Here is a 12,584-nt window from a genome sequence, read left to right on the forward strand (position 1 = left end):
TCTGGGTGAGGAAAGGTTGGTAAGCACACTCTAATCTAATCTCATTGTTCAGAAGTTTTTGTATACTTCATTCTCCATCTTCATGATTTCCTCCCTGTCCTGGTAGAGTGACTCTGAGATTTTGGCCTTGAGGTCAGAGTGTTCATCTCAGAGGTCAGAGTGGACTCGGACCCAGCTGGGGTACAGACCACTCTAAACAGTACCATGGATATAACACACCAAGGTTCTGCTTTCAGTAGGGACCTGCAATCAGTTTCAGTGTCTTCCCGAGTTCGTGGTCCACCTGGGCCATCTGATCTCTCTACCTACTCTCCAGTAACACACAGCACTTGGAGTTTCCCAAGATACAACTGTGTCTTATCCTTCACGTAATTGTGTTCTAAGACCCCTCTCCACTCCTTTATCTTTTCTTAGTTGATGAAAGAAAAACAACTTCCTAAGTTACTCATATTTATGCTAGTTTTTTGTTTGTTTTGTTTTGTTTTTGAGGTGGATTCTTGCTATGTTGCTTAGGCTGGCCTTGAATTCATGGGCTCAAGAGATCCTCCCACCTCAGCCTCCCAAGGCTATAGATGTGCATCACTGTGCCTGACTTAGGTGGTAATTTTTTTAGTCAGGAAAAAGTAGCCTCGGAACCATAAGTGAACCTTAAAAGGAGATGGTAGAGTTAGCATGGGTAGATTTATCTCAGAAAGCCTTATAAAGTTAGGATGAATTTAATTCCAGAATATGATGTTGATACTATGTGGTAAATTTGTTATATTTTACTAAGTGGGGGTATTTAGACACGATAAAAAAGACAAACAGATATAGAACCATGATAATTTGAAGAATCAATGTGAGGTTAAAGCTACAACAGCACAAAAGGAAATGGGGATGGGGTATAGTGTGTGGGCACCCAGGAGTGCACAGCCTTGCCTTCTTCAGACGTATTTATTAGCCCCAGATTAGGGAAGTCTTTTTCTCCAGAATCATACTTGCTCACACGTCCCTGCCTTGAGATTGTCTATTCCTTTAATAGCACAATTTACAACAGAGTTTCCAAAGTGTGACTGTTGTTCACCAAACCACATATGTTGTTTAAAATTGAGGGATAGATTCAAGCTTCGTCTCTGAGGTAAATGCTTTAAAAGATGATTCTATAACACTGCGGTTATCTAAGGCCAAAAAAATCTAAGTCCCAACTAAATTCTTGATGTGTTAAAGGTTCCCTGTGTAAAAGCAAACATTGAGGCCATCCTCTCCTTTGGTCAGATGGTGACAGGCCCCGCCACAGCAGGATGCAGAGCAGGGCCTCTGGTAACGAGGGGTGGTAGCACTGGCCACCTGCCACTGGGGTCTTGGGCTTTCCTGAGGCACCCACTTCTCTAGAGATCTTGGGACAGGACTTGAGCAAACTCAGCCAGCCTACCTGCCAATGTAGTTTAAAGTCCACAAGTAATCGCATGCCCTGCACCTGCAGCAACTTCTAACCATAAGCCCGGGAATGTTGCTTTAAAAATGTGAAGCAGGAAGCCCCCATGAATTTTCTTTAAATGTGTTCTTTAAACATTGCTTTCACTCATTTGCCTTTCCATTTTGTCAACAGCATCAACAGCTGTATTATAGTCAAGATGACTCCAACAGAAAGAACTTTGATGCATACAGATTATATTTGCAGTCTCCTCATAACTATGAAGATCCTTATTTTGATGATCGAGTTCACTTTCCAGCTTCTACTGATTACTCCACACAGTATGGACTGAAATCGACCACAAATTATGTAGACTTTTATTCCACTAAACGACCTTCTTACAGAGCAGAACAGTACCCAGGGTCCCCGGATTCATGGGTGTAGCATCAAGACGCTCAGCAAAGAACTCTTTCTTTCTAACCTTGTTTGGATTGAGGTGAAAAGTCCGTCTTGCTGATTTGATGATGAAATATGAAAGTGAAATGGAAGGAATGAGTGAAGAGCATTTTTTTTTTTTTCTTTTTTGAGGAATTTTCAGGGAAGTAAGGAAACTCTTGGGAGAGAACTTTCTAAGCTCTATTTAGGTGTTAGATCTAATTACTTGTAGATTCTATAGTCTGGTGAAGGTGTGGGTGATGTGATGAGAGGTTTGAGAAATGGGTGAAATGAGATGGGGAATGTATAGGTCAAATCAAATTAAAGATGATTTTTTTAATGTGAATAAAGTTATGTTCTGATAGTTTGTACAGAAGAAAATAAAATGGATGCCCTTCATGTTTTATTGCTATTACTAAATGTCAAGATTGTATGCTATTATGTCTTGTAAATTTCTTTTGTTGGTGTAAATATGGAAATGCCACATTGGTTAAGTGCCATCATTTGTAATGCAGTGTGTCATTTGAAAAGAGATTTGAAGAAACTGACAGCTTAAAAAACAAATGGGAAACCCAAGGAACTGATAGAAGAATTAGAAACAAACTCCAACACCCTGTGTTTTCACAGTGAGTAGTGTACTTGGGAAGCACAAAGTCCAGTCTGCAGAGCAGCTCCATGCCCATTCCCTGCCTCTTTCATAGGACACTTCACTGCCATTTTCTATGCACATGAAAGAAAAATAAATGTGGAAATTTCATCCTTGGAAATGTGTTCCCTTTACTTTTTTTTTTTTTTTTTTTTTTTTTTTCCTGGATGTAACATGGAAAAGCAGATTTAATAAACACTGTGTGAAATGGATCACACCAAAGAATGGAGCTATGAACATTCCTCCTCCTTTTTCTTAGTATGTTTACTTCTTCGGTTCTGTTTGGAATCTAATGCTCTCTAGTTGTATCACTTATTTTGTAGACTGTTATACATATTTAACACCACTTTTCACCTAAGAGAAATTATATCTGGCAGCCTAGCCATAACTACATTGGCAAAGACTCCTTTTGGCATCATTTTAAAGAACTCAGTAATTACATAAGAACAGTGGTTGGACAGTTACTTGGTTGGCATCAATGTTTTAAGCCAAAACCAATTCTAAATAATTATTTTGCTGAGTAATTCCATGAGAAACAGTAATTCCTGGATTAGAGATGGGACAGGGGAAAGCCCCACAGACATGACAGACAAGGGGTCCCAATGGTACTGTGGAACACTGCTTACAAATTTTTCTCCAGCTGTGGAGATAATGAGGGGCACCACCCCAGAAGGCTTACAATCTGAAACCCTCTCAGGTCTTGCAATTCCTTTCCTTGAGGCCTAGTGCCTGGATCTTTCCCAGAAAAATAAGGAAACAACCCATATGGTAAGTCAAACCCACAGGTGTGGACTTTGTGTACCCTGCAAGCATGACAAAATGATAGACTAAAACATTTCTGAAGATAAGAGACTTGAGGGGGGGAAATGCTTTCCTGAATGGAAAAGCCCAAAATTAGATTCCAAAGCAGAATGGAGACACAGTGCAAGTCAGAAGATTCCTGAAGTCTACAGACAAGGAGGCTTTCCAAGATGTGGGCTTTCCAAGGGCAGCTGGCAGAATCAGTCTGGCAGGGCTTGGGGAAACAGCCCTCTAGATGGCAGAGATCACTGGATTTTCCCAAGGAACTGACACCAGGACTTTCAAATGTCATCTCCATTTCAGCTTTGCTTCACTCCCCTGAACCTCACTCATGTTTTGGTGTCTGGGTTAAAGTAAAGGCCCTCACTGGGAGAGTCAAGAAAACAAGAATCTGGAGCCTCCTGAGCTGATAGTAAGTGTTTCTTTTAGTGACCCCACCGTGACAGGCAACATTTCAAAAATGGATCCAAATTTGGGTTGCAAAGAATTCACTTGGACCTCCAATGAGACCTCCTAATAAAAGCCAGAAAGAGGCCTGTGGATAAGGACTAGACAGAAGATCTGGTGCTCTTGAAAGCTAACTTGTGACTGCAGAAGGGTAACTGCAGACAGCTTGGATGATGGAAACCTGCCATCGTGAATCAAAAAGCTATGCCCACTCCCTCCACACGGTGGAAATATTGACATTTTGTTGCTGCCCTAATGTCACTAAGTAGCATACAGAATTTAGCCCTCATGAAGAATCTGTTCCGCATAACCAGGACCAATCCACTTCCACCCTTTCCGGGAGTGTTAGGGTTGAATGGAACCAACGCTGGGAAGCTAGACCAGGGCTTCTACACCCAGACAGCACATTAGAATCATCTGAGCAACTATGACGACTAAGGAGATCCAGGCCTCACCTAACCAATTAAAACCAGCAAGGGTAGGGTGCGAGCCTCACATGGGTATTCTTAAAAAGCTTCCCTGGGTGATGGCACAGTGCAGTCAGGCGAGAGCCCTTCGCTACCTTCCTGCCCTCCAATCTGGGACTTGGAGTGTGGAGTTTGCTTAGAAGAGAAGAATAGATTTAGAGTGTTGTCATTAAAATTTTGAACTTGGAGAGTCAGATACAAGGTGTTTATCTTTCACCTCTACACACATGTGTAAAGTTTTGACCTTTGAAGGCCAGGGACATTTTGTACCTATGAGAAATGATGATCACACAGTCCCAGATGTCTTCCATCACTAATCCCTGCCACTGTTTGGCTGCTACTAGTTGCTGATTCTTGCATTGAAATACCCACAGTTTGCTTTATCAAGCACATGCCATGTGCTAAGAGCATCACATATGATCTCATTTAACCCTCACAGCAAATGGATGAGATCTGAGTTGATATTCCTTTGTACAGACCCAAAGCAAACTTGGAAAGTAACCTGCTAAGGCTCAACAGCCAGTAGGGGCTGAGGCAGGGAGCACAGGATCAGCCAAGCCATAGTGTCAAGAGTTCTTGAAACCCAGTCATTTGAGTTCCAACCACACTATTATTTACTAAGCATTTTTCACCATTTTCTTAAAATTTACCAATGGAAACTATCACTAGCCATACTTAAAAAGGAACCATAAAAATAAACATTTGCCTATTAAGTGTAAAAATGTGTATGTGTTAGCAAACTTCATCTCGTCTACCACCATGGCATCACATGAACCTCATTTTGAGAAACTTTGAGTCCTGATGATTGAGATCAGCTGAGACTCCCCCTGTGAGCCTTCTCTGTTAATACAGGCTTATTAAAACCTGTCACTAGGCGATCCTCTCATTCTGAGGCTTCAGCAGTACCCTTAAGGCTCACTTCTGTAAATCTGTCAGATGGTCATTTTGTTTCCACAATCAAACTGACTGACAATGAAAACAACATTTGAAAGCTTGGCCCTTGCTGTTCACTTACTAGATATTTTAAATAGCATTGCTTGTGGTAGCATTATTCATAATAGCCAAAAACTGGAAACAACCCACGTGTCAACTTATTCATGTAATGGAATACTAGTTCACAAGAAAAAGAATGAGCCCCAGATAATGATGACATGGACAGATCTCAAAATATGTTGCTCAAAAGAAAAAGTAGTTTGCAAAAAGGACATACTGAGTACAGTGGCACACTCCTGTAATCCCAGTTGCTCCGGAGGCTGAAGCAGGAGGACCACAAGTTCAAAGCCAGCCTCAGCAAAAGCAAGACGCTAAACAACTCAGTGAGACCCTGTCTCTAAATCAAATATAAAATAGGGCTGAGGATGTGGCTCAGTGGTCAAGTGCCCCTGAGTTCAATCCCAGGTACAAAAAAAAAAAAATCTCTATGGAGATGGAAATTAAAACTGTGGTTGTCTAAATGGGTATGGGTTAGAGAACCATTTGGGAGTGGTGGAAATATTCCATATCTTGATTGGGGTAGCAATAGTTACATGGTTGTATACATGTATCAGAACATCAAAATGTACTAATAAGATCTTCATTTCACTCCACATACAATTTACCCCCCCCCCCAAAAAAAGGAACACTTGCCTCAAAAGGAGTATAATGACATTGCCCAAGGCTTGTTTTGCAACCTAGAACCAAAATCACGATTATTAGTCTCCTGATTTAAGAAAAATTCAATTTACTTATTTCAAATTTTAAAACATCCATTTAGAGTAGTTTCACACACGAAAGGTTTCAGAATTCTGGAAATATATATATTTGAAAAGCACTATATAGGAATGTTCTTGTGAACAACGATCACTGTGCAGATTTACACTGTGTTGACAACAAAGTAAGTTGAGGAGTAAAACTCAGGCTCGTGTTTAAACGTGTTGCCATGAGAGAGAAGTGTGTGCCCTTCTTACTTAATGATCCAAAGAGGCATGTAAATAAACAGCTCACCCACAGCAGCACTCCCCAGGCCACAGGGAAGCAGTGTGGGAGCCAAGTCCTTTCAGCAAAGTACCAGAAAGGTGTTAAAAAAACAAACAGGTCAGTGAAATCAGAGGCGGAACAGCTAATAGAGTTTTTTGAACTCTACAAATGCAGGGCAGACTTTGAATTCAAAGGAGAACTTTGCTTCAGGTCAGGAGATCTTTCTGCTGGAGAGGAAGCAAACAGTATTTCTGTTAATTAATGTGCAACTGGAAAGTGAGGGGAGGGAAAGAAAAGGAGGGGATCGAGGTCTGGAATTCCATGCAGTCCCACTGCGGATAGACCACTGGACAGCCATGGGCTGCCACCCTTCCAGAAAAACATCTCTCAGCTGGGGCTGTCCGTGTGTCTGTCTTAGAAGGTCTTCACTTTTGTCTCCAGCCTTATTCACCCCAGAGAGAGCAGTTTGCTTGCTTGGCTTGACTTGACTTGTCATTACGAATGCCCTTATTCAGGACAATCCTTAAAGACTGCAGACACAAAAAGGAAATTTTTAGCAAGCAAATTACGACTCAAATTGTGTCTGTTTTAGTGCCTTTCCCTGTTTTAATGTCAGCAGCTTCGCTGGAAGCAGCTGGCATGTCCCCTAAGTGGCTGTTTGTGCCTATTGCTGTAGCCTACTTCTAACTCGAAATCACTAAAAAGCATTTTGTGCTGTCATAATCATTTGCATAAGCCATAACTAGCTCTTTCATTATTAAACTCCCATCCAACGGTTGGGGGAATTTTGATAAAGACTTAATGATGTGATGGGCTATTTTGCCCTCCAATCATGTCCCAGTGATTCCAAAGCTGACCAATACATTGTCTCAGAAAATAAAAATGGACACCACTTTTGCTGGGTCAAAGGTGTAATTCTAACTTCAGTGAGAAAATATCCAATTCTTCCTCCAGGAGTCCCTCATAACTGTTCATTTACTCCCCAGGAGGCAGCACCCCTAAAATGTGCCTTTATATGCTGGCAATGAAATATAATGTGTTTGGCTTCCGACACCCTGGTAAGCTGCCATTACTGGGTACTAATCTAATAAAATGACTTCCAGAAGGATGAAGTCCCTCTAGGAGTCTCTTTAGGGTTCTTCAGAGTCTGGGGCTGTACCAGCCCAATCCTAGGGAGCTCTCATTCCTTTCCAGGGGTGGGAATGAGTGTGGTGAAGTGCCCAGTTTCCTGGGGACTGGAGGAAAGTATTCAATCAGATGAGCTCTACATTGGAAATAATGGTCATAGAAGGGGATCCAATCATTATAGAAATGGTTTTACAAAAAAGAAACCTTCATTTGAAGCTTTCATAATATTTCAAATATTTTGTGAAGACAAGCCAAGGGGCACATTCTGCATCTGAATGATTTCTTATACATGTGTCCACCAAAATCACTGAGATTATGGCTGGCCTCAGTGACCAGAAGTCTCCTTTTCTCTAACTAGTCAAAGATAATGGCATGTTTAGTCAGTTTGCAAATAATGAGGTTCTTCTTTTTTACTTTTTTTTCATCTCTATCCTTTTTAATCACTTCTTTGATAATCAACATTTCTATGGAAAAAGCTATCAGAGGAAAGGTAGGGTGGCATTTTAAACCCATTAGGCCTGTTACAATGTCATATTTTAATTGGACAAAAGCTGACACTAAACCACTTTGAGCTACAAATACTATCATCTGAGACCACATCACTGGTTGTGGTAGTGATGTAACCTTACTGAGTGTTATAGTTTGCATCTTCAGTGTCCCCCAAAGGCCTGTATGCTGGAGGGGACACCTAGTGGAAGGGAACTAGGCTGTGGTGGTGTTCCCTTGAATGGGACATTGGAACCCCAGTCATTTCCTCTCTGTCTCTCCTTCCCAGGCACCATGAAGTGAGCAGTTCTGCTCCACCATGCACTCACACCATGATGTTCTGCCTCACCACAGGCCCAAGAACAACAGAACCAAGTGAGTATGGACTGAAACCTAAAACTCAGCCAAAACAAAATTTTCCTCCTTTAAGTTGATTGATCTCAGATATTTGTCATAGTAACAAAAAGCTGACAAACTCAACTATGGAATTGTGTTCTGCTGACAACATCAAAGTTTCCCAAATTGTGGCTTCAACAAAAGGAGTTGTAAAATGCTTTATCTGTGTCTCTTCACCACATAAAGAGGTGGCCAGAGAAAGGGTGTGCCAAATATCTTCCTGTTCCAAAGCTCTATCCTGCTTTCTGAGAGGGTCTCTTATTTTCATGGCTTCCCAACTGGTTGCAGGAGCTCCAACCATTGCATACTCATTCCGCAACAAGGAGAAAAGAGTTTGGAAATCAGAGCTTACCCAGTGAGTCAGTCCACTTAAAAGAGTTTTCCTAGAATCTCTGCCCATACATATCATTGGTCACCCTCTCTACAAGATAGGCTAGGAAAAGTTTTTGCCAGGGTCCATTACTACCTCTACCATACATAAGTTCTATTAGTAAGGAAACTAAAGGGATGGACGGGGGGAAGACACTCTTTGTCTCTGCCCAGGATGACAGATGATGTTGTAGGTGCTCACTGCACTTCTATTACTTTGGTTTCTCCTACAATGTCTTAGGCACCTGGGAAATCTGAAAGCCAGTGAGTCTGCCCTTGCCCCCAAGAATTCAGAACACACTGAGCCATGAGAGCCAAGAACAGCTACTAAGCCTGGGTTGGTCCATCAAGGAAAATCTCATAGAGGAAAAGGGACTTGAGCTAAATTGGGGGTTCATATTAAGCAACAGTGCCAGGGATATACATGAGAATGGCAGGGGCTGGATGAAGGAGAAAACCAAGAAACCTGAGGACAGAAAGGAGGTAGTGTGGAAGAGGCAGAAAGAAGACAAGTAGCTCCTCAGGTAGGGTTTTGGTGAGGACAAAACAGCCCTTTGGTCACTACTACCACTAAGAATTATTTGCTGAGAGTTTACTACTAAGATATTAGGCATCAAGGACTGTGTTATATGCTTTAACCACATCATCCCATTCAGTCTTCACAAAAATCCTAAAACAATGTTCAAGAGAAGAGAAACTGTCCTTGGAAATATAAGTGGCCCCAGGTCAGATCAGTGGGGGATTGATGCCTGTATCTGTCAGGTTCTTAGCCCTTCCCAGCCGCCCCCAGGAAGCAGAACAGCAGTTCCCCTAGGCCTCATGTAATCTGTGTTTCTGCTAAAGTAAACATGGTGGCAATCCCTCTCTCAGCCAAAAATCCCCCTCCAGCTTCGTACAAGCTTCCCAGCCTAATTAGGCTCAAAGAATGCAAACTAGTTTTCATGTTTGTTTTAGCAAAGATAACTAGGAAAATAACTATTGGCTAAAGTCGAAGTTGATGATTTTAAAAAGAAAATTATCAAGTCACCTGTCACAAATTAGGCTCCAAATCCAGACCGATCCACAGCAAGAGACTTCAGAGAGTCAAATGAACCCAGAAGAGTTACTTTTGCCTGTTCTGGCCAACCCCTCTGCCTGCCAGATCAGCCTCAGAGAACAGCTCAGCTGTGTTTTAGTTTGGATCTTGAATGTCCTGGCAAAGGTCCAGTCCCCAGACTATGGTGCTCTTGGGAGGTGTTGGAACCTCTAAGAGGTGGGGCCTAGTGGAAGGAAGCAGGTCATGGGGCAGGGGGTATATCCTTGAAAGGGATATTGGGACTCCAGCCACTTCCTCTCTGCTTCCCAGCAACCGTGAAGTGAGCAGGTGTCCTCCACCAGGCATTCCTGCCATGAGGTGCTATGCTGCTGCGGGCCCAAAGCTACAAAACCAAGCAGCCATCAGTTGAAACCTCTGAAGACTTGAGCAATAAATAAGCCTTTTCCCTTATTAAGTTGATTATCTTAGCTACTTTTTCACAGTGGTGGAAAGCTGAGTAACACAGGTGGGGGACAGTTGACCTGTGCAGGAGGCCAAGTAGGTCAAAATTGGCAGAGGGCTGTCAGCTTCATGGGAAGGAAAGGTCTCCATCCCCTGCCTAGTTCTTGTGGAGAATGGCCATTTCCAGGCAACAGACTACTCACAGCTCTGAGTGATTCTTAAAAATTGGAACTATAGACATCCTAGAAGATTTGGAAGAAAACCTTTCAGCTTTCTCTTCATTCTTCCTGTATTCCTCCCTGCCATTCAAGGACAAAGGAGTCATTTGACGAGACTAGGAAAAACAAAGCAAGCTTGGAGCAAGCTCTGCTGCCCAGACTGAAGCCAGAGCATCAGACCCTCTCCAGATGGCCGCTCTGTGCCCCCAGGAAGGCCTGGCGTATTGGTTGGGTGAGTTCCATTCACCCAGGTATATATGCTTGACCTTTGCTCCAGTTCAAGCTATCATTTTCAAATCCACCTCACAAGCAAGACAGCTGGTATGTTTCAAAACGGTGACCCCTTCCACAAATTCCTCCCATCTCAGAGAGAAGTGGCCTAGGAGCAAGCCTTCAGAAACCCCAGCTCACACAAGCTATGAACTGACTGCCTCTCCATCACTCAGAGATGGATTAACGCCCTCCCCAGGAGTACATAAGAAGCTGGGGATTGTCCTCAGTGCCGCAGGGCAGGCACACACTGAGGGAGGAAGTCCTACCCAATTAACCTGGGTCACCCCAAGGAACAAAACTTCCGGGAGCTCTGAGGAGAACATTGCTGAACCCAAGGTTGAGACTGAGTTTCCTACTTATTCTCTCTCATCTCCAGATGGAATTTGAGACAGCCAACCCAACACCACACGACTGAGCCAACTTTTGCACCCAATCAGAGGCCAGAGGAGCGAATAGAGAAACCTGGGTGGAGGGTCTCCCCACAGGGACCGCCTAGCCCAGTGTGCTTATACATGGGAACAAAACTCTAAAGAGTGGACTACCATCAAGGGCAAAGAGCTACTGTCCATTTACCACTCCAGTTAGAGATGAGGAAGCCCAGCAGAGGGAGGTTAAGAAACTCACCCTAAGTGACAGTGGCAGAGTGTTGGATTGTCCCCTATCAGATAAGCAAATACCCTCCTGCTGAAGAGCATAGGCTCCATTTGGCAGCCTTGTGACATCCCATCCTCTTGAACCAAGTGGAAACTCCATCCCAGCACCTTCTGCTTTGACAGGTAATACCTGCCCTGAGCTTCCATCTCCTTTAGGGTCATGCCCCACCTGTGGGCAGCTCTGCTCTCATCCCCAGATCCCAAGTTTTCCACCATGACTAGAAAGCCTCCCCCCAGGTCTGCCCTGGACTTCAAAATCACCTCTCTGTCCTCCTGCTTCATAACTCTCCATCAGTGAGGGTAACTGCTTCCCAGTCCACACCAGCCCCCACCAAAACCACACCTGCTTACTCCAGAGTACAGGGCACAGCCCCCTTCTGGGTTCCCTGCTGGAGCAGGCCCAAGAACCCACGGCAGAGCCATGGTCTCAGCACAAGGAGAGAAGCTCATCCTTTTGCTGAATGAAGCACTTTCCCAAAGTGCGTTCCTTGACACATTAGCTCAACAAGTTGTCCCTAAGAGAAGTTTTATGGTCAGATAAGTCTGGAAAATGCAATGTAGTATATTTCTCTCAGAGATTCACAGTAACTTAAAAGTTCATACTGAAGGTTCTGAGAAGACTGCAGTAAATATATCTTTCTAGACCATAATGTCCCCTTAAAGTCAAAATAGTGTGACTAAAATCTGGACCCACTTATTTATTTTGTATCGGTCCTGAGTGGGCACATAATGTGTCCAGAGAATCTTTGGTTTTAGGGGAGAGGTTTCTACTGATATTTATGGAACTAGAAATTAAAACTGAAATTTTAAAACGTAGTAATTCATTTTAAAAACCAAGCCCTGTAACATATGCCATATATAATTTATGATTATATATTTTATGGAAAATAGCTATTTTCCAAAAAAATCAGAAAAATGGGACTTTTTTTATACTTTTGCTAATCTGTCTTATGTCTGGTTTTTAGAAGATAGCAGGATCCTCATGCAGATCCTGTTCTGCATTCAATCTGTTGTGACATCACGTCATGTAGTCTCTAGAACACACCACGTGTGCTTGTGAGAGAAAAAGAGTGAAAGGGAAAATGACAAGTTAATATTATGATAATAGTTTTAGCCTTGTGGAACCCCAAAAGGGGTCTCCAGGACCCCAGGGGTCCCCTGTACCACCCTTTAAGAACCACTGCTTCTCATGATTGACCCAGTTTCTTTCTACTTTGCAAACACCTGAGAAAGGTAGAGGTGTGGATTTTTTTTCCCCTGCTCCTGTGGCTGATCCATCTACCATGTTGGGGATCCAGTGTCTGGGAGACCTTTGGATGGGGCCACCTGGAGGTCCTCCTAGTGGTCAACCACAATGGCCAGTCCTGGCTAAAGTTCCTCCCTCTGCCTGCTCCACCGTGGTTCCTCCCCACCATGGCCCAGCAGAGTATGGTCAGCTC

The 12,584-nt window shown here is 43.1% G+C and overlaps 1 protein-coding gene across 10 annotated transcripts in view; it reads left to right on the forward strand.

Moving 5' to 3' along the window:
* Positions 1 to 2,703, forward strand: part of PKP4 (plakophilin 4) — a gene marked incomplete at its 3' end in the record, with an annotated part of 244,564 nt that extends 241,861 nt beyond the window's left edge. For 8 of the 10 annotated variants that reach the window (XM_079131753.1, XM_079131757.1, XM_079131756.1 and 5 more), the window contains one exon: positions 1,589 to 2,703. In XM_079131753.1, the coding sequence (XP_078987879.1) occupies positions 1,589 to 1,837 (249 nt within the window). The remainder of the gene's footprint in view (positions 1 to 1,588) is intronic. The other 2 variants (XM_079131760.1, XM_079131762.1) reach the window with 2 other exon arrangements.
* Between the last annotated feature and the right edge of the window lie 9,881 nt (positions 2,704 to 12,584).

This window comes from Sciurus vulgaris (genome assembly GCF_902686455.1).
Source record: "Sciurus vulgaris genome assembly, chromosome: 3".
Classification (NCBI taxonomy): Eukaryota; Metazoa; Chordata; class Mammalia; order Rodentia; family Sciuridae; genus Sciurus; species Sciurus vulgaris.